At 34.4% G+C, this 21,105-nt stretch overlaps 1 protein-coding gene across 2 annotated transcripts in view; it reads right to left on the reverse strand.

Moving 5' to 3' along the window:
• Window positions 1-21,105, reverse strand: part of LOC102697166 (pituitary adenylate cyclase-activating polypeptide type I receptor-like) — a 52,782-nt gene that overhangs the window by 6,778 nt on the left and 24,899 nt on the right. For both annotated transcript variants that reach the window (XM_015354125.2, XM_015354123.2), the window contains exons 3-8: window positions 20,209-20,316; window positions 11,895-11,995; window positions 10,528-10,625; window positions 8,607-8,739; window positions 5,892-6,045; window positions 5,158-5,218 (exon numbers count right to left, since the gene is read on the reverse strand). In XM_015354125.2, the coding sequence (XP_015209611.1) occupies window positions 5,158-5,218; window positions 5,892-6,045; window positions 8,607-8,739; window positions 10,528-10,625; window positions 11,895-11,995; window positions 20,209-20,316 (655 nt within the window). The remainder of the gene's footprint in view (window positions 1-5,157; window positions 5,219-5,891; window positions 6,046-8,606; window positions 8,740-10,527; window positions 10,626-11,894; window positions 11,996-20,208; window positions 20,317-21,105) is intronic.

Raw genomic sequence — 21,105 nt, forward strand, 5'->3', positions numbered from 1 at the left:
CAACTCCCACACCTACAATACATGTAGGTGGATAGCATCACTTTAGCTTTCTTTATCTACAGTATATACTATATATGTAAATCTACTTTGATGCAAGATTCATGGTTTATAGGTCTGAAGCAAATACAATGATGCTGTTAGCAAAACACGGGCAATTTGCAATGGCTCCTTCAATTTTCAGTTCTTCGGGATTAACAATAGTCTTGTATCTTAATTCCGCCTTGGAAGCTCCTTTACGGTGAATAATTATTGATACTATTTCAGTTAATTTCATTTAAAATACATGTTAATATTTAAAGAAAGATGTTCAAAATGCACATTACAACCCCATACCGCACGCAATTACCCACAGTGCACCGCAGTGTGCCACGGTACGTGATTTGGCTGGCCAAAATGACCGACAGAGGCACTCGTGATGCATTGGTTGTTATTGAAACGATTGAATAATTTAATCTCTTTACTGGACATGTTTTAATCTGCTTAGTATTGAATATTTATTTGGAATTTTACAACTAAAGGGAAATTTTAGTAGCTAAGCATAAAAAGAAGAGGAGCATAACGCATTTGAAGGTCATAAACGATATTAATTTAGGAACATAAAACATTATGTAAACTGTATATGGCTGGTTTTGGTAGTTTAAATAAAAATACATACCAGTATTCCACTTTCTTCCTAAACATTTTAAGCATCAGAGTCTTTCATTCGGTTAGATACTGTGGTTTATTTAGAAACGTTTTTATGTGCTCCGTCTGACTATCTCAAGTTTATATATTTTGTAAAAAGTTATAATGTTTTAGCATTTTCTGTGAATATGCTCGTTATCGCAGTAAACAAAAGCATACTTTTTAGAATTTTATTAATAGGGAATATAATACGGAATCGCATATCTAAAGAAATGAATAACGATATAATTTGAAACTGCATTTTCTGGCAACAGCTCAAATGCTGTACATGAGAGGTTAAGCTTTATTAGCTCCACCTGGCGGTTTTACAAGGTGATTCCAGATACTATTATCATAACTGCGGTATGACACGTTATGACGCACCATGCCTACTGCGTTTTTACCGCAGCGTACTTCGTGAATTTTGAATGGCTACATCTGTACAGCACCAATGATTTAATTTCATAAACAAATACTACTCAACTGGATGTAACTCAAAAACATTTGGAAAATCTTTGATATACGCTAAAACCAACCAAAAGCTAAACTTCAGCAAATACTGGAAGAAACATTTCTTTAGTTACTTTACTGAGACCATCTGGGAAATTGAAAGCTCCGCCAATTGCCTTTATGTTGATACTGCAAAAAAACAGGATGAAAACTGGAAGAAATCCATGAAGCTAATATGACTAAAGTTCTGAGAATAAAAATGTTGACACTATATAGCATTATCTTCCTCTATATATATTTACAGTATAGAGAAATTTGGTCAAACCCTAATTAAGGTGGAGAAGAGGAGTGATTTGAAAAGTGAGTTTTATTGTGATAACACAACGGGCTGAGAAGAATGACAACTTGTTCATAAGGATGGGGCTGTTGGGATCCCCCTTCCCTTTTAATGAAGGATGAGATACTACAAGGCAGAAGACAGGGTGGGGGGAAGGATGTGAAAATTAATTTCAGAAGCACAAAAGCAAGAAGTGTAATATTTATATATTGGCAAGAAATAGGCATGATTAGGTTTTGACTTCCACCAAACTTTTGACTAAAATGACATTCCACTAGTTTCGTCAAACTACAATTTAGGATTTGAAAAGATGAGAACCAAATAGTGAGCTTGTTGTTTTGGTGGTAACTCACCTAGCTGAGTAGAATGACAACTGCAGCAGAGAAATGTGAGAGATTCCATGATGCTGATGCAGAATATTTGAGCTCAAATAATGAAAGTAATAAAAATAAAATCTGAATGAGAATACAGTTAGTTAACATATAAGATTGAAATTAAAATCCAGAAGAAAACGTAAATAAATTCCTACAATGACCAGAGAGAGATTTGGGGGACACTGCTTGAGAGAACCATATTTGAGTGAGGGTGAAGAACCAATAAGAACCTTGAAGCAGAATCCTAATTATGGAAGATGGTACTGTAAGCTTGTTTAAAGATTAGGATTGGATTTAATGCAAAACTTTGTAAGTTTGGAAAAGAAGGAGGTAGACATGGCAATTGTGGTTCTTCAAGGAGCATGGAAGAATGTTGTACAAATCCAGCCTAAAGTCTGGAAAGCTTTCAGTACTGAGGCCAGCTTAGTGATTCAAGGAAGTAGTACAGAAGCCAACAAGTCACCCACTGTTGATTTGTGAAAGCATAGTGGATAGTAAAGGATAGCTACATGAGTTGGTTATTTATGGCTCTAAATGGAACCCCAAAGCATGGCAACAATGATAAGATGATAATTATTATGAGCCCAGGCTGCCACAAAACTATTTTCACCTCTAAAGGCACTGCTGCTGCAAAGGGAGCTCAAAGGGACAGATTTGAAGAAGTGATCACTGTTTTGAAATTCTTTTTCTGTCTGTACATCATGCATGTGGAAGCAGTAAGAAATAAGGCTACAAAACACACACAATCTATTAATATAACTATAACATCATGTTTGTGAAACTGTTTCTGTGAAATAAAAAGTATAAACATGGAAGACCATATTTTCAAGAGACTTTGCTTAAAGGCACAAACATGTTCTCTTCAATAATGCCACATCAAAATAAAGCTCAAACTCTTTGATTTGTACAGCTATTGCTTATCTGTTGAAAACAAGCAGCATGCTGTCACGATTATAATCCTCCCCCTTAAGGGCGCTCTGGCTCTTTCACATTTTACTTGATTTTGTGCACCTACCTTCTATCCAGCCCCACTTAAAAGCCAGACGCTCACTCTGTTCTGGGCTTTGCATTGGAAGACGGATGCCCAGAGGCCCACCTACCACCAAGTTGCCCTACGCCCATGCCTCCTATCGGCATCCTGACCTAGCTGAGTCCGGGGTTTAGAGCGCCTTGCCTCATCACCCCTATTTTTATTCCCTCTCCCTGCACCGGATACTGTTCAGGTTTTTAACTTAATCTTGTCGTCATCTCTCTTGAATTTCACCACGCCCCCCTGAGCACCAGTGCACCGTCATCACGCCCCTCTGCTCGTTAACCTGCCCAGTTGCCTGTCATCTCCCTGTGTTTATTGCACTCCCTTCCGGATTCTACTGTCTGCAAAGGACCTGAAAAATGCTTCTTAACACAAGCTTTATCCAAGCATTTGATGTAGTTGATATTCAACTTTAATGATAATTAGAAACGGTTTATATATTTTTTACATATTGTTAGTAAAGCTAATTCTCAGCAGATTAATAATGTCGATGTGCCTTATGGTACTACTGCAAGAATAACCCAAACTTTTGACCACATGTAAAATTACACACTTTTGACAACATGTGAAATGTGTTCTACAACAAAATCACAACGGTTAAAAGTCCGTTTTAAGACTCATAGAGCAGCTGTGATGACCAGTAAATTGTCAGGGGTTAGCACCCTTTAAAGCAACACAAAACTGAATCCCCAGGCAACATCGGTGCATAGTATAGCACATTATATAGCAAATACCTCTTTAGGAGCCACTACAAAAGTAACTCTAAGTGGTAAAGAGTCAATGATGTGCCCAACAAGTTCAAGTATTCTACTTGTTGTCATGAAAGAATGATAATTTGAATTTTTGATTGACAGGACTTTAAAAAGGCTCTTTGCTGCCACATAGAAAATAGAAACAAAATAGCCCGATCTTATGCTGCAGTTTCATGAAGGTGAATGAACCAATGTAGCAGCAGGGGGCTTACATTAACAAATCGTTACCTACACTTTTGAAGCTTTACATGTTTATTGATGTGATGTTATAGAAAGACTCACATTAGGAATGGAGAAAATACTGTTAATCTCCAGTGAATGTGAATCTTTCAGTTAAGACAGATTTAGAGTTGTTCTCTTATTTACTAACCACTAGCAATGAGAGAGGCTGATTCTGAGTGAGAAATTACAGATTAGCCATTCAAGAGAACTGCAAACTTTCATTCTGCAGTCAGTCAAGCATTCACAACTACAGTACAAAGACACCAGAGTGGAATAGCTATTGTATCTCATTTGTGAAACACACAGATTTAGAATTACATTCACAAAGTTCAGCTGTCTGACATAAGCACACACAAAGCAAATACATTTTTCTCTTGATCTGAAACTTAACTTTTTAACTACATCCATGCAAATTAAATCTTCACTGGTACTGCAGAAAGGCCCAAATATTGACATCAATGTGTTGTATGTGAGGCAAGACATTTCTTGAATGAAAGCAGTTCCATTGTGTTACTACTGGATTGGGTAGAAGGCAAGGTTTTTCCTTTGCAAGTACACACGGAACTACTGTAAGTTCTGTGTGTGAGCAAAGCAATAGATACTTGTTTCACAGCTACACAACAGCTAACATCTTGTACAAAACAACCACAGTGATTCAGCTGAAGATTACCTAGTATAATGCTGTGTGTTGTGTTGCCTGGAAATTCAAAACTTCCAGAATGACAGTCTAGCAGAAGCACATCCATTTTAAATGCATGGTTACAATCCAGTTAATTTAAAACAAGAAAATTAACCAGAAGAAGTTTAAGTTTTTACTTCATATCAGTGATATATTTTTCAAATACTATACGTTTTGCAATTGAGAAGCAGTAGACATAGTTTTAATGGTTTTCAAATTAAATTACAAATACTGGGGAATGACACTGTGAAGAGTTTTCATGTGAATGTTTTCTGCACAGAAAGCAGTAAGCCATAAAAATACAGTATTCTAGGTCATTTAATCCATTTTGGTATGACATATCTCTGACATCTGCTGCCGCCATCTGCTGATATTTAAATGTGTATCACAGCATGTTTGACATAGGTAGTACATTGGCATATTACACAAAGAGTAAATAAATTAGCCTCCGCTTTCAAGAAATGTATTTTTGGGAATTTATGCACATCATACTTTTCTTCTGGTATTTGCTACTTTACTAAGTTTGTCAGTGTTAATACCAAGGGTTGTAATGGTACTCACAAAGTTCAAAACCCATAGGTTCTGCATTCAGAATTGTGACTTTGACTAAATCATAACTTAAATCTGATTGAAAAAAATGTACTTACCCTCTGTTATCGTAATATATCCTAGTGAGGACCCATACAGTTAACACTGTAGTTGGAAAGCCTAAAATACATGGATTGATACAATTAAAATTACACTTCATAGCACCCACCTTAAGAAAATACACTTTTATTAAAAACCATATTGGTTATCAGACAACTTCCACATTTGCACAACACATATTTCAACATATATTAAATTTTCACTCAGATTAACCTCTTAGCATAATATTTTAGGAATAACTCTGCCTATGTATACAGTGTAGAATATTCTAAGCATCTTAACATTTCCTTCGCTAAGCAACATACAGTACATATACTGTACCACAAATCATGTAAATAAAATATTCCACCAAAAAAGTACATTTTTCAACAGTTTTTTCTATGTTTTTTTATTTTAGAAAAAGCTTCTTCTAAATTAACCAGTTAATTAATAAAAATACTAAATATGTTTACTGTCTGTATTACAGTAATTATATTTACTGTAATTATTACATATAATGCAATAATTTAAATGTAAAATTTTCTCAGAGTTTGATTAGCTTTTAAACCAGTTATTTTCATTGAATATCTATTCAATGAATTTAATGATAATTACACTTGTTTAGGATTTTGTAATACAGTACTATATGAATTCCAATCCTTAAGTTTTAAGTTAATGTTTTCCTTTTCTGAAAAAAAAGATAACTAATTTCTTTATGTACTGTAGAAAAGAGAATAAAAAGCTTTGCACTCACCCCATCCTATTAATATGTACCACCAGAAATATTTTTTCTGTGAAACAAAAGTGAGAGCAAGAAGTGTCTGCAGATACATGCCTTCTACCAGCAGCCAAAAGAAATTTGCCAGTATGCTGAACTGAAAGAACCCAACAGCAGACTTACAAGAGATCTGAAAAAAAACACAGCGTTTACTGTGAGGTTACTTGTATCATTTTTTAATTAACTGGATACTGACAGGTATTCAGGTATTCATTTTTTTATGAATACAGGTATTCATTTTTTTAATTGTAAATAATAGCAGTATAATTATCACAATCTTGATATAGAAAAACCACTGTCCTTACGTTTTCTCAGAAGCCAATTAGGTACGATTATGATATTTCAGAGGCTATGTATTGTACAGATGCAGCCACTCAAAGTGCGCGGTACAGACACGTACCGGAGGTAATTGGCTACGGCGTCGCGCATCGTGACGCGCGGTACTGCGGTACGTGATTGGTTGACCGACAGGGGCACTCGTGGTCTGTTGGTCGGACGTAGAAAGATTTACAGTAAATATCTTTACTGTGCCCGTTTTAGCATTGAATATTTATATGGAATTTTACCACTGAAGGGAAATCTTAGTACCTGAGCATAAAAAGAATAGGAGCATACTGTAACGCATGTGAAGGCCATAAACTATATTAATTTTGGAACATAAACATACAGTATATGGCTGGTCTTGGTACTTTAAATAAAAAATACACACCAGTATTCCATTTCTCCCTAAACATTTTAAGCTTCGAAGTCTTTAAGTAATGTGATACCATAGTCAGCAAGCATACTTTTAGAATTTGATTAAAAGGGAATATAATATGGAATTGCGTATCTAAAGAAATTAATAATGATATAATTATATTCATGTACCGCAACACAAGAATAGTACACGCTGTACATCGTCTGTTGATAATGTTTCTGTAGTGCATTTTCAGCACCCTGCATGTGACCTCTCCGGTGGCGGTGTGGGTTAGGTTCCAGACTCCCACCTCACACCCTGTGTGTTAGAATCCCCCTGCAATCATGACTTTTTTTTTAACAAACATTTCTTTGAAAAAATAAAATGTTTCCCTGGGTCAGAGATTAAATAAAACCTCACTCGCATCAAACAAATTTATATTTCTAAATATCACAACATGATCGAATTTAAGTCATTTTAATAACAATGAATAGTCACCTATGCGTTACAATATAAACATTTATATTGATTTAAATTGCGTTTTGATTTAAATCGCAAACGCGGGTTTAAATATATGTGTTTTTTGATTCACAGTCAGACAAATGCAACATAAATTGATATCTTTGTCTTCTAAGAATCTCAATAAACTTTCAGCATAGCTTTCTGCCCGTTTAGATTTATTTTTCTTGGGATCTTGGGATCAAACGTGGAAAGATTAGATTGTAATCGTTTAAGAAAAGTGTAATCTATACAAAAAGCTGTACACCACCTGCTATAAAGATACATACTGTAATACTTTCGGGCTCGGATAGGACAGACACAAGAACTCAAACTAAGTACCGATTCCTGGAATCTGACTGGCTGATACCCTACTGAAGTGGTTCCATAATATCTGGTATACGGAAAAGAAAGCGTTGGCAAAAAAGCCTGGAGTCTCATGTGTCTCATACAAGTATCTTTTAATACAGTCTTTGCTGTGTTCTTGAGGATCCTTGTGATATTTTGTGCTCTGGTTGAATGATAAGTGTCGCAGTTTAAATAATTTTCGTAGTTAGAAATTATGAAACGCTCTGTTAAAAGCAAGGGAGTTTTTATGTCCGTTGCAGTAAAAGAAAATGCTTGACAAAGTAGGGCTTGGACAGATTCCAAGTGCTTGTACAAATGTGCTAAAGAAATTATACTTTGAGTTTACAGCTTGTCCAAAGTCATTCATTATTAATACTATTAGTAATATCTTCGGTAAAGGCTTTGATGCATAAATATTTCTGATAAAGGTAGGTTGTGTACTTTTGTCCAACTGTGCAATCTTGCTTTCATAAAATATACAGGCTTTTTAATGACTGATGATTAACATTCTGTAATACACAGTTTAAATTTAAAAGCTCAAATGCTGTACATGAGAGGTTAAGCTTTATTGGCTCCTCCTGGCGGTTTTACAAGGTGATGCCGGATACTTTCCGGCATGACGTCAAATGACGCGATTAACCCCGTGATACGGCGTGATACTGTGACACGCCCACCGGCGTATACCACGAAATATCCCACCCATTTTGAATGGCTGCATCTGTATGTCCTTGAATTGTGGGAGAAAACTGGAGTGCAAAACATGGGCAAAGACACAAGAGAAATAACAAACTCCACACAGATACTGTAGCACCCCATGATCTGAGCCCTCTGCACCACCATGCCATCCCTAGCCCTTTTAAGTAATGCTAATTAATGTCTTCATTAATTTCATTCTGTTTGTTTCTAATAGCATTTGGTATATAACTGACATACTGTAAGACTATTAAAATAAAAACCTGGTAGTTCTATGATATGATATTTTAACCTACAAAGTTCTTCATGAGACCTTCATGAGAATTTCTGAGCGATTAGGATTAACATATCCATCTTCCTCTTAATCTAATACTAAGGGAACTGATTTTGACAATAAATCTGCCATTAGATTGAATGATATTGAACAAGCTTGAATAACAGAAAATGTAAAAAATAAAATGATCAATTTTTCTTACCGTTGACATGAAACAATGATCTGTGTTTTCATCTGCAAACAGTATGCCATCCTTTATAAACACAGCGCTAGCTCGGAGAATGAATGATGCAAACAGGTTAATGTGAATATAATTTCTGGTACAGTGGAACTTTCTGTGGAGGAAAAAAGAAGTATGTAATGAAATGTTTGCAAAACGTGTATATTGCAATATGTGTAATATCAGTAAAAAAAAGTATTCAGATCTGAATGTTTGCTATGCTTCTTACTTGACAAAACAGCATACAGTAATTGAATACTGCCCTAACCTGCCTGTTACACAATGTATAATTAGTAAAATGCTCCATTAGTTTCAGATGATAGATTTTAAGTTCTGTACTTCCTATTGTTTGTCTGAAAACATACTAGGTGAAACAAACAACTGCTTAATAGTTGTCGATACATTAAGAGCAGTCTGGATGTGATTTATACCTGAGCACACAATTCTGCAATTAATAAGGGTAACCCTCTTTGAAATAATGTATTGGTAAAGAATTATGTAAAAATGTTTTCAGGTTTAATGCTAAAATATTTATATTTGGGTGTGATTCTAAAGAATGGACTGATATGCACCTTTGAATTAGTTCATTTCCTCTTTCTGAATTAGCATAACAATCCTTAAGCAACACATCTGTGTTTCACTATTGGAAACTTTCTCTCCATGAAACACACAGACAGGGAGAGAAGTTTAGGGTCAGAGCGCAGGGTCAGCCATTTTTACAACACCCCTGGTTGTATAAATGCTACCCCTGGAGCAGCTGGGGTAGGATTTGGAGGGACCATGTAATCTAGGCAGTGTCTGGATGACTTAAACTTCACCATGATCAAATAACATTCTGAAATGTTTTATATACTACTCTTCATCTGTGCCTTTATACACCTTTATCTCTGAGTTGTTTTGAAAGCTCCTTGGTATTCATTTTTGAATCTTTGCTTGAAATTTACTAATTCAATGAATGACAGTAGATTAAGTGCTTTATTGCGTAATCATGTGACGCACTATTCTTCCATATAGACATTGGCTAGTCAATTGTATGACTCCCTTAGGTTATTTTGCACACATAAAATACATTTAGATTGCCAAATTAGGGTGTGAATACATTATTTTATTATTTTTTTCTTTCATGTTTATTATCTATAAAGTTTTTTGCTTTGTGGAGTATGTTATAATAATAATTGCTTACACTTATATAACACTCCACCCAAAGCGCTTTACAGGTAATGGGGACTCCCCTCCACCACCACCAATGTGCAGCATCCACCTGGATGATGCGACGGCAGCCATAGTGCGTCAGAACGGTCACCACACATCAGCTATCAGTGGGGAGGAGAGCAGAGTAATGAAGCCAATTGATAGGTGGGGATTATTAGGAGGCCAAGATTGGTAAGGGCCAATGGGAAATTTGGTCAGGACGCAGGGGTTACACCCCTACTCTTTTCGAGAAACGCCCTGGGATTATGGATTTTTAATGACCACAGAGAGTCAGGACCTCGGTTTTACATCTCATCTGAAGGACGGCGCCTGTTTTACTGTATAGTGTCCCTTATGTATGTAATAATTATTTGCTCATTCAAAGTATCATGACATAATCAAAATTTGCCAGATTTACATACTTTTGTATACTGTATGTTTGTAAAAATCAAAATAATGTTATATTATAGGTAATAATATTTTTAGAAATAGTCAGAGCCTATGTATTGGTGATTTAAAACTTTTTTCTTAAAGAGAAACCCTTTATATTCTGTTTCTTTGCACAAAAATAAAAAATAATATAATATATAATCTCAATACTAAAAAAAAAATACATATACTCAAATTTATATATTTTCATGAAATACAAGAATTGTAAAAATGTAAATAAATTAACAAATTTATTGAAAATAAAAAAAACATTCTTCATTACCTGAAAGCAGTGAAGACAATAATGGCTGTTATTAATGATATCACTGATGTAGAATACCCTGCGGTGTAGACATGTCTAAACGTTGAATAGTATGTTTTCTAGGAAAAAAATGTTAAAGTTTAACTGTGTTACAAATCTCCTCATATTACCATAATAATATAAAAACCCTAACAATCACGTATTTTGGTCTGGTTATATCCATTAATCCACAATAAAACACGTCCTTGCTCTTAAAAACGTTTTTATTTTATGTTTAATATCAAAGTGGGATTTAAAAACCTCCTATCCCAAGCCTAGGTGTTTGCTTTATATTCCTATGTAGTTACAGTGACATCTAAAATTAGAGATGAAATTACATAACTGTCCATAGTTCCAGAGGATTTTGGACATACTGTGCCTTTTTTTCTGCCAGTACATGTTTGAGAATATTATCAAAACCTAAAGAAATAACAAGAAGTCATTGCTGTTCTGTCTCATAGAGAACAAGGTAAATTGCTTCATTTTTATTACAAGCATGTGTCTGTTCATTCTAGTTAACAGAAACGTTTTCTTACACGTTATTCCTTTCATAATGCAAAATTGTTTTTTTTTTAAATTTCAGTAATTTGATTTTCTTTCCAGGCATTCCGCCATGAGCACTTAGTGAACTAAAAAATAGAAAACAGGTTGAATCAAAAGTTACCAAATTATGGGTTAAAGTATTAGGTTGTTTAGAATCTATTCATTCAGTATATTGTTTTGTGTAATTTATTTTTTAAACCAATTTTATGCCCTGCCCAACTGTAATAATTTGACTGATAAAGGGGTGACAGACCTTGTTTGGTGTAATGGTAAAGTATATATTTATGCATATATTATAGATCTAGGTTGGAAAGTAGTTGATGTATACTTTTATACCAAAACTATAGTATAGAAACAGATTTCTATACTATATTCCCTACAGTAGGTTTCCAGAGTATTGCAAAGGTCATTAACCTTATATTAACCTGATATCAATCTTTCTTTCAATCATTTTGGAAAACACTATTTAAGAAATTTTAAGGCAATGATAGAAATAAATATATTACTTAAAGAAATGAATCTATTGGGTTTTAAAATGTTTATTAAGAAAATTATATATTTCAGTACTGATTAAAAAAAAACTTTATTGCAAAATCATGAGATCTCTCATTGAACTGTGAAGAATCCAATAAAAACAATTTTATTTTTCAAATATTGTTATATAATGGCTTATATAATGTTTTTTTAGCAAAAAATAATATGGAAATAAACCTACAGTTTTACTCCTGTTGTGCTTTTAACTAGTCCTTATGTACAGTATATATAATCCCAAAGTCATGTAACTGTAAACATCTGAAAAAACAAACCTCATTTTCAGGTTCTGTGTCTTCATCAATGTCACATGCATCTAGATAGAGTGGATGTGGCTCTGTCCAACCTATACTCGTACAGTTTCTGAAGATGTGCCCTGAAAAAGGATATTTGTGCATCAGCAACACTACATAAATGAACATTGACAAAAATGTGTATGGTTAAGTGGAATGTAGTAAGACATCAGCATTCAAGCATGGAACTGTTACTGCTGTGGACTCAAACTCCATTACTGGAAGGCCTGGTAAAGTACTGTATCTTGTGTTTTTTTGTTTCACATAAGCTTTCAGTACTGTGATGGATTTAATTAATAGACTTTGTAGTTATGATACTTGTAACCAGGGTTCAAGTTGCTTAATGGGTAACTGTACCGTATTTTAGGTGAATGTTGCATATAAAAGCCTTCCTATAGTTTTATATGTATTTTTCCATCCATCTAGCCATTTTCTAACTACTATTTCCAATTCACTGGATCCAGAGCTTATCCCAGCAAGCAACAGGCACAAGATGAGGTACTGTACACTCTGGACAGGACACCAGGCCTTTGCAGGACACAGAGACACAGACATGCAAACACTCACATTCAGTTGTGCAAAGTTGATGGAGATATGTTGAAAAATGTGCAACAGTAATTGTTGCCAAAGAAGCGTTCACGAGGTACTGACTCTGGGGGTGAATACATTTACAATCGAATACTACAACACTAAAATAAATATTTCTTTAGGTTTTGATTTTTCTTTTTCAGTTTTTAATGATATTTAACTTCTTTCACTCATAAACGTGTTAAATTTGAACAAGACTGGATTAAAATGTTTACAAAATGAGCATATATCATTTGCAACTAAACAAATAGGAACATCTTTGGAAAGGAGTGCATGATATATATTTAAAATGCATTTATTTAATCTAATGATCTTGCAATTAGTAGCAACATCACCCTTCTACAATCCCCTACTTTAATGGCTTTGTTGAAAAACAACATACATCCAAATATAAGTGTTGTGTCTGGATGTTAAATACTTTACTTCCATTATTATCATAATCCATAAACACTGAATTGGATTATGTAATAGATTAAAGAGTGGATAAGTGAAGCGAGATATTGCTAACTGGTTGAATACGAGGCACATTCTGTTTAATCTTTGAATTACAAATTCTATACTATAAAACTACTATATTTCAGAGGATTCGAAAACTTAGAGAATGGGATGAGTTTTCAATCATTACAGTTTAGATATCAAACCCAAACTGAATATGCAAAGAGCTTAAAATAGACTTTAACACACATTTAAAACTATACTCTGTGTGTATCAGGGGAATTTGCTTACAAGTAACAAGATAAGGAGTATGATGCAGCCAAATAAATCCAGGGTCCAAATAAAGTATACTGTCCACTTAATTAAAATAAATATTTCATCCACTTTCACACACCATTTATTTTGAAGCATTCTTCAGAATTTTCTATCCTTAAAAGAAGCATGTTACTCAAACAAAAAATACCAAGTGTAAGAAAAATATCAAAAGTCTTTACTTGTCTTCAATCGTACATGCCTTATATAATAGGGAGGCACGTCTGATAAATTATAATATAACTCAACCTCCCTCCCCAACTCTCCTTTGGGAAATCAGCATAGGTTTAATTGCCTGAAAACAATTACCTCAAAAGAACAGCTCAAAAGAAACAAAGTAATGCATTCTTATTTATTACCTGTCAGTGCATTTTACCTAGATTATCAATCTGACAGCTGAAGTTATCTGGAAAGAACATCATATCATTAAAACATAGTGCTGCCCTAACCTCTCCAATTACTTTAGAAAAACTACATGACTGCAGACTGCAATATTTTAATATCAATTTAAGGAATTGTACATCTAGTGTCTGTATCATATCTGATGAAAGTTGTAATTTATTGAAGAATCAGATTCAGTTCAACAGTCCTAAAAATCTTAATCTTTCCAAATATAATTTTATGTAACTCTTTTACACCTTTTAAATGGCATTAGGGATGCCATTGGAAAAAAAGATAACTGCCCATATGAAGTTTATGGTTATTGAAAACAGAAGATGGGCCTGCCACACTATCTGTAATTTTGTGAATCTCATAAATGAAAGCTAAAGCTTACAAAATGTAAAGTAAAATGTCTATACTGTATCATTGTACTAGACTTTCTTCAAGTGGCTGCCAAGATACAGCAGTATCATTACATTTAGACAGAATATTAAATAAGTCTGGAAATACAACACTTTAACTGGTACAGTATGTTAGGTTTAAGATATATGGAAGAGAGTAATAGTCCAAGAGACAGATCTAAGAAAGGAGGATGATCATGGTAAAGGGAGAATTCAATTGCCTCCATATTCTGAAAGGACACAGTCAGAGGCTTTATGAGAGAAAATTCTACTATCTGTACCTGAAACATTTTTAAATCATATCTTATGAAAACGACTGAATTGAAAACTAAGTTGAATTTTCTGAATAACTCACCTTTTCTGAGGTAATAGCATTGAACATCATCCTTGTAAGAAAACAATCTCTGCTTAGACTTCTAATTCACAATGCATAGCTCTTATTCAAATGCTAGTGAGCACAATTATTATTTCTGAATATGTTAATGGTTTCCTGATAATTCTACCATTACATCAGTAAAGGATTCATCACTGCCAGATCCAGTGTAGATAGACTCCACATTGTCATTGTAAGTACTGTATACGGTACAGAAATGCAGTCCAATCAGGGAAAGTCACTTGCCTAATCATTTTCCTCCAGAGGATGTTGTACAGAAGGTGCCTAATATCCCTGTCTGAGCCAAAGGAAGGACATGATAAAGGGTAATTCTCTCAATGATTATCTTATTTTTTTGTCCAAATTAAGAACTTTTTTGTTTGACTTGGGAAATTCATTCATTTGGAAAGGCACTTTTCAGAGGGATTTTAATATTGATGTTAATAATTTCCTTCCCATTGAAAAAAATAAGGATCCAACACTTTGTGTGGAATATCTCTAATTTGGAAGATGGTATGCTAAGCTGCTTTTACTGTAAGTCAAAGTTTTATACAGTATGACCAAAAAAGTTTACCATGTTCTCAGGGTCTTTATTAAAGGATGCCTGACCTCTGGTTACATTTGCTGTCTTTTTCATATTTTACATGCAATTACAGACACTGTCTTCCATGTTCTGTTCTGTCATTAGATGCAGAGAAGGATTTTAATCAAATACTGTGTTTGGCTGGTTTTTAATTTTATGTTCTGGGAATTAGGGTTAATTAAGGTAGACTACATTTTTATATCAACCCCTCATCTATAGTGATGAGTGTTCTACCCAATTTGTTACAGTATATCTAGGAGCTGTTGTAAGGTTAACCAACTTTGTTGTTTGCCCTCTATTTAAAATCTGTAATAAAGATTGTTTAAGAATATAATGCTTTTACCTCTGTTATTGTAAATAATACTCAATATGATATATCACTTTATGTATGTAGGTAAAGTCTCTCAATTTCTGTCTCATATGCTATTTTTAATTAATGTGATGCTCTGTCAAAGTTCAAAATCAATTATTCCAAATAGGTATTACTGTCATTATATTACATGGTGAAGAGGGTCAACCCACCTCTAACTGTACCAGTGGAAGAACACTTCAGATACATTGGTGTGGAGGTTCAATTTTTTTATTATAAGCTGTCATAGTAAACAATAATAACATTCTAGAAAGGTAGCCACAGATCTAAACAGGTTCATGTCTCCATAATGAAAATGAATGTGCTTCCTTGCCTGTTTTTTTAGTTCTATGATTCCTTTTCCCCCCTTAGGGTACTGGGAATGACTACATTCTAGAATTTCAATATTATATAAGAAAGAAAGTGATTGCAAATTCCAGATTTTCAAAACCTCCATAATTTCTGTCTGACATACTGTATGCAAATGTATTCAATAACAACTTTTTGGTGGTCCTGCTCAGGCAAGCAATCAACTTCTAACTATGTGACTTCTATACAGCATATAAAGAACGTGTAGTATAATAACCCAGTATCATTATTATTATTATTATTAGTAGTAGTAGTAGTAGTAGTAGTAGTAGTAGTAGTATTATCATCATCTGTGGCTGCTAAGAAAATGGGCAACTTGAAAGACCTATAAACCTGAATCTATAAACATAAATAACGTTATATATAAACCTGAAATCAGATGACTCAAAGTTGGTTCTAGTGTATCTGATGCAGACAACCCCCCAGTTGGGACTCCCTATGTAGTTTATGGTTTATGATTCACATTTGTCCATGGTAATGTATGTACATATAGGAGATAATACAAAAGCTTACTCAAGTCTGTGTAATAGCCTGACACTGTTTTGTTTGTTGCAAGTAAAGGTACACTAATAACACTAATAATTCCTTACACTTATACTGCATAGCGCTTTTCTGGACACTCCACTCATAGTGCTTTACAGGTAATATGGACTCCCCACCAATGAGCAGCACCCGTCTGGATAATGCAACAGCAGCCATAGTGAAGCCAAGTCATTGATGGAAATTATTAGGAGGCCATGAGTGGTAAAGGCCAATGGGAAATTTGACCAGGACATAACACCCCTTCTCTTTTTGAGAAATGCCCTGAGATTTTTAATGACCACAGAGAGTCAGGACCTCAGTTTTACGTCTCAACGAAACAATGACGCCTGTTATGGTTGTAGATTTGAAGAGAGAAGCAATTCTGTACGGCAGCTAACATCACAAACACTACAGAAGGTGCTGGAGACAACCCAGGCCATCACTGGTACAGAACTCCCTTCCATTTAGACCATCTTCACTATGCGCTGCCTCAGAATGGAAAATAATATAGTTAAGGATCAAAACTACCCTGAGCATGCACTTATCTCTCTTTTTCCTTCTGACAGAAGATTTAGGAGTATAAAAGCTTCTTTCACATAGCCATAAGACTTCTGAACACTACCTCTTAATCCTCCTATTTCATTAGTAACTGTCATTAGTAACTGTATGTGAGGAAACACATTGTGACAAAATGTGGGTCAGGGTCACAGAGGGAGTGTATTTTGAGCCTAGAATTTTGAGAAGCCTTTATCTTCTTTGACCCTGTCTCTTTAAAAAATTGAAGTTTCCTCTGTTTAGAGAGCATGGAAACTACACATCTCAAGATACCATGGGGAAATGGCCTGCTCATTTTTTGTAAATGCTCTAAATGCTCTCACCTGTGAGAGATTAGCTGCCGGTTTGATGGGTTTAAAAGGGTGTGGTAAACACAAATCAGGCTCTTTTGTTTGAGGAAAACTAGAGAATTTAGTTGTTTTTTGGTGCTGATTTATTTCTGGATGTTAAGAAGATAAAGTGAGTGCTATTGAAGTTTTGGGTGTTTGTTAGATACTTTGTTTATACTACTGTAGTTTTCATGAATGTGGGAACTTGAGTATGGTTTTTGACACTGTTTTTTGAAGCATTTGAGGAAAAAGACCTGACAATCTCTGAAAGTGTTACAATGTAAATAAGTATTTCATTGGACCATATGAAAATGAACTTGAACACATTTCAGTTTTCCATATTATGAGATTTATCAAAGACTAATTACAAGAATTACTGACTTCAGTTAAAATTAGTGTTTTCCACACTTTCATATTTATTTCTATGTTGGTTTTATATGCTTCAAGATCCAAGGTAGAATGTTGCAGTTGTACCTATGAGCGAGGTAATTCACTTGATTTCGCCAGTACTATACAGCACTATACTACAAATGGGCATTTTCACATGATTCTAAGCAAGAATTTCTTATCTTGTTAAACCAACACCCAGGTAACCACTATCTAGCCTGATTTTTTTTCACATCTCTGAAGCTAAGCAAGATTAGATGTGTTCAATGCATGGTTGAAAGAACTCCAGGGAAAAATCCAGATTGCTGCTGTAAGTGATGTTAGATGACCAGTAGGTGGCACTCTTACCTCTGTAATAAAATTCCCTACAGTACGTCCTTGTACTGAATGTAAATAGATGGTACTGTATTGTAGGAGATGCATCTTGTAGATGAAATGTTAAATTGAGATCCTCATTATTTGGCAATTAAATATCCTATGTCACCATTCCTTGCCTAAGGTCTGTGAGAGACAAGGGACTTGGGAGAAGATTCATCTTTCAGTTGGAAAATGCAGCCAAAGCCACAGTGGAGTGGTTCAAATGGGGACTACAACACTATTTTTATATTTTGGGGTTAGAATCCATCAGCATTAAGATCATTTCAAACTGCCATATAAATATTCTTGTAAAACCTGAAATTTACATCACAAAATAGACTAAATTTCCATGGATACGCAGTGCCATGTTCTGTGATTCAGAATGAGGCAACAAAATACCTGGTGACTTGAAGTGGCCCTATTGTATTACATAGTAAACAAGCAGTCTTGCAAATACATCTCTTTAATAGAAATATTGCTCTGACTTTAAGACCATTTTATCGATAACTGGAACTTGTATGCAGATCATATTTGAACACTTCTGCAGTGCAATGTCTGCTGCACAACTTGCAGTTATTTGCTGATGTACTGTATCTAATTGCATTAGTCATTACAGTGACTAGCAAGCAGGAAGGTCTGCATCATGTCACAACTGGTGGGAACCAGCACCATCAAGGCCTGTGGCCTTGTCTTTATTCTGAATATACTGGGAAAACAGCTTTACAATGTCTGTCTGTAAGCCTTGAGGTATGTTGTGTAGCAGAGAGGTCCCCTTTGGCTGCATGTTTTCTTACACAAAGCCCAAACTAGTCTCTAGGCAACAAAAAGGGAAATCTTTAAAACATAATTCTTAGTGTACAGTAAACTATGGAACTCCATTTTCTCAAACTAATTTGAGTGTATTTGAATCCCTGTCCTCTTGAATGTTTTTTTAGCATGGAATAAACCATGGAATAAAGTCTTGGTTCTGATTGTAACACTTACAAACTATGGAAGTGCCGTTTTCAAGATAATTGTTTAATCAAATCTAATTGCTTTTTTCAATACAATTTAACAATGTAAATGCACCCATGATAGAAGGGTTGGGGATATTCTGGATGTCCTGTTTGGCTCTTAACCAGTTGAAGTAACTGGTGCCTTTATATTTAGCTGTAACTTTTACAACTCTAAAAATGCTGGTTGATGTATCTAAAACCTGTTGGACTGCTGCCTTCCAGAACTGTAGTTGAGTATCCATGCTCTGTGTTGTTCCTATACATTGTTTACAGTTTCACATTCCCATCTGAATATTGCAATATCATTAGCGTTTTACAATAACCCTACCTGTGTAGTATAAATGATATTTTTGTTTGCGCTCGTCATCATTTGTATACCTTTACATCCAACTCACTCAAGAAAGATGGAGTACAGGAATGTTTTGTGGGTGGCTTGTAAGATATGTTGCCAAAGTATTATTCAGGGATTTTTATACTGACAATTTAGTTTGTTATACAGAATCCCTTAAGCACATAAATCGAAAAGAAAGTTGACTTTAAAACCTTTGCCTGGTAAAAGGGTAAGACCTATGAGGCTATTATTTGTCTCTCATGAATCACAGAGCATAATAAATACCAACGAGTGTCCAGGCTTTAGGCGTTTTTTTAACTCTTTGATTTTTTTTTTTAATACAGTACATCTCTTGGGTGAATAAACTGAACTATGTTTATTACATTAGAGATTTTTCAACACTAAATACTGTACTAACCAAATATGTGGTGGAAGTAGACTTTCAGGGGCTCTTATAGAACAGAATAAATCCTCCTCGTCAGTTACAGTATGTTCCTTTGATTGGCAACTGAATTCAGCACACTGCAAAATTTAATTTTGTCATTTTGTGCTCAAAATCATAGTGATGCCTTTTGGTTTGTATCAGATAACACCAAGATTGGTTATTTCCTCTTTCACTTGTAAAATTGTAATACCCTTCACAAAATAACTGTATTATAATATATTATATTATATATTAATATAAATATATTAATATTATCAAAATAAAAAGATTTATTTCACATTAATTATTCAGCTTTGAATGTTCATTTGCCTACTGGACATACTGTGTGTATAAAATGTATTCAGGGTGCTTCTTTTGTTATGCCAAGCATTACCGTGCATGTGTGAGAAAATAAAACTGTCAAAAGGAATTGGGCTGCATCCAGCTGAACTCTTCTGGAGTAATTTATCCACCACACCTGCCTCCCAATTTTACAGTGGCGTTCAATGTCAAATTAAGCAAGTACGGTATATACTGCACATGAAGCATTAATGAAATTAACCATTAATATCTAATGACTGAAAAATAAAAGTAAGTTTTACTACCTTGTTTAGTTTTAAGATGATGAAATACTTCGGAACATGTCACTCTGACAACATGGCCAACATCTGCCCTGGGCCAGCAATGTATTTCGTCCCAGTCTGTTGGACACCCTGAAATCGGAAGGATTTTATTTAGTAATTATGCTTTTAGTAAAACAAGACACCAGATTTTGAAAAAATATACCCCAGGGTTATTCAATTCTGCGGCTTACTTGGACTTAATATAGTATTTGGAGAGCAAATAGTTTCTTATACTCAACACATGTATTTTTTAAATGAAGATACTAAGTTTCTCTCTTGTAATCTATTTTTTTTTTCCTAGGGTATTCTGGACCCTGAAAGAACTTAATGACTACAATCCTACTGTAAATTCAGTTCTTACTGAAAGAAAATCCGCTTACACCTGGGATCTGATGTATTCCAAAACTTTCCAAAATACTCTCAGTAAGTGAGCAAATGAATGACTTTGATGCATAAAATGTTTATGAAGAAAGTGGAATATTGGTGTGGTAGTTTAAATACACTACCAGCAATGTATAGTTTGTATAATTACATATTAAGTAAATATCATTTATGACATTCAGAGACATTATGTTCCTGTTATTTTTATACTACCAAATTTCCCTTTAGTTGTAAAATTACACATTCATATTCAATATTAAGCAGATTTAAACATTCACAGTGAAGAGATTAGATGAAGCAATCATTTCACTAAAAATCAATGCATCACAAGTGTCACCTGTTGGTCTTTTTGGCCAGCTGATCATTGCAAACATCAAACCTACTAAATTATGTACTATAAAACCAAAGAAATTGAAACCTTGGAGAGGCATTACATAGCCTGATGTTAATCATGGTTAACCAATACAAAACATTTGACCATGTACTGTCTAAATAAAC

Source organism: Lepisosteus oculatus, chromosome 6 (genome assembly GCF_040954835.1).
Source record: "Lepisosteus oculatus isolate fLepOcu1 chromosome 6, fLepOcu1.hap2, whole genome shotgun sequence".
NCBI lineage: Eukaryota > Metazoa > Chordata > Actinopteri > Semionotiformes > Lepisosteidae > Lepisosteus > Lepisosteus oculatus.